This window comes from Nematolebias whitei, chromosome 3 (assembly GCF_014905685.2).
Source record: "Nematolebias whitei isolate Nwh7 chromosome 3, NemWhi1, whole genome shotgun sequence".
Classification (NCBI taxonomy): Eukaryota; Metazoa; Chordata; class Actinopteri; order Cyprinodontiformes; family Rivulidae; genus Nematolebias; species Nematolebias whitei.
The window spans coordinates 5,648,739-5,650,278 of record NC_056500.1 but is presented as its reverse complement, the minus strand read 5'-3'; the positions used below and the strand labels follow the sequence as shown (position 1 = coordinate 5,650,278).

The following is a 1,540-nucleotide window of genomic DNA, read 5'->3' as shown; positions in this document are numbered from 1 at the left end:
ATAAGTAAACTATAACTTACTACTTGCACTAATATATCCTTCTTGGCAGTTTATCACTTATCGCGGGTCTTCAGACTACGAACCCCCTGCGATAAAGGAGGGACTACTGTAATAATATTGGGGGAATGGTGGCGCAGAGGCTAGAGAGGGTGAGCCTGTGATCGGAAGGTCACCGGTCAACTCCCCGGACCGACATTAAAATATTGGTGGAAGAGGTGAAGCACCCACACCTGCCTCCACCCTCATCTGCCCAACCCTGGCTCATGAGCAAGCGCCCTTCCCCCCCCACCCAGCGGCCCCCCCCGGACACCCCAGATGGCAGCCCCCTGCCCCACGCATGTACAATGGGAAAAATGCAGAGAATTAATCCCCCCTTTGGGGATTAATAGACTACAATAAAATAAAAAATAAAAATACACTAAAAAAAATTTTTCAAAGCTTTTAATTTCTCAAAACTCAACTTTCCTCATGAAAAGTTTACACTTTCAGTGCTCATTAATCTGTTTTCTTAAGTGTCATTGTCATCTGTGCTGGTTTCCTATTTAATTCAAATGATAAAATAATTCTCTGTATTTTGTTTTCTGGGCGTGGATTAAATCATGTAATGCGTCCTGTGTCCCCGTGTACAAAGTGGCCTCTCACTTTCTCTTCTAAATGATGAAAATATAAATGAAAATGCCAGAATTCAAAGTAAAAGCATGAGTGGAGTGTCACAGTTAATTACGCTGAGCTGCAGAGTGTAATTGAACCTGATTAAACCTGCTCATGGTGTGTGTGTGCACCACGAGGGGAATAGAGGCCCAGTGTTCTCAGGTCCCAGCTTTAAATAAGGGTTCTTTATCTGGCCTGTGTGCAGCACTGGTGTGAAAGCTTTTCCTGCGCTCAGACGAGGCCCGTGCCGCTTGCTTCAGGTGAGGCAACCACTAACCAGCACGGCTTCTAACCGTCATGCCTGGTTTGGAGCCTGAGGCCGTCCTGGCACACACACAACCAGGCTCAGTCCGAGCACACAGAAACATGTATGTGTGCCGCCATTTCTAATTTAAACTGAATTTATCATCCCAAATTGTTCCCCCCTTCTTGACCCTATGTGGTGGGAAGAAAAAACGGGATTCTGGGAGTTGGAGTATGGATTTAAAGGTTTAAGCATTTTTTATGAACTCCAGAATCGACCCGAACGTCCTGTTTCCTTCATTTGGGGAGGTTTGTGGTTGCTTAGAATTTGATCTTTAAAGACACATTTATTCAACGTGAATCCATCTGTGATGCTGAAAACTTCTTTGAACATATTTGTTTTTGTTATGAATTGATTTGTTTTCAAGTAACATTTTCCCAAGCACTGTGATTACAAGACTTATTGATAAAACTTTGAAATGTCTGAAACTAAAATCAACTTTATCTGAATGTATGTATATATATATATATATTTACCAACTGTACCAAAGTTATGTTTTAAGTTTTCTGAAATGTTTCCATTTGATTTCTTGGTTGTTTAATGTAAATTGCAATCACATGTGTGTGTATATATATATATATATAT

The 1,540-nt window shown here is 41.3% G+C and overlaps 1 protein-coding gene across 1 annotated transcript in view; it reads left to right on the top strand.

The window, feature by feature from the left end:
• Nucleotides 1–1,540, top strand: part of gmds (GDP-mannose 4,6-dehydratase) — a 320,644-nt gene that overhangs the window by 71,575 nt on the left and 247,529 nt on the right. The window contains exon 5 of the mRNA XM_037697811.1: nucleotides 857–911. Within this exon, the coding sequence (XP_037553739.1) occupies nucleotides 857–911 (55 nt within the window). The remainder of the gene's footprint in view (nucleotides 1–856; nucleotides 912–1,540) is intronic.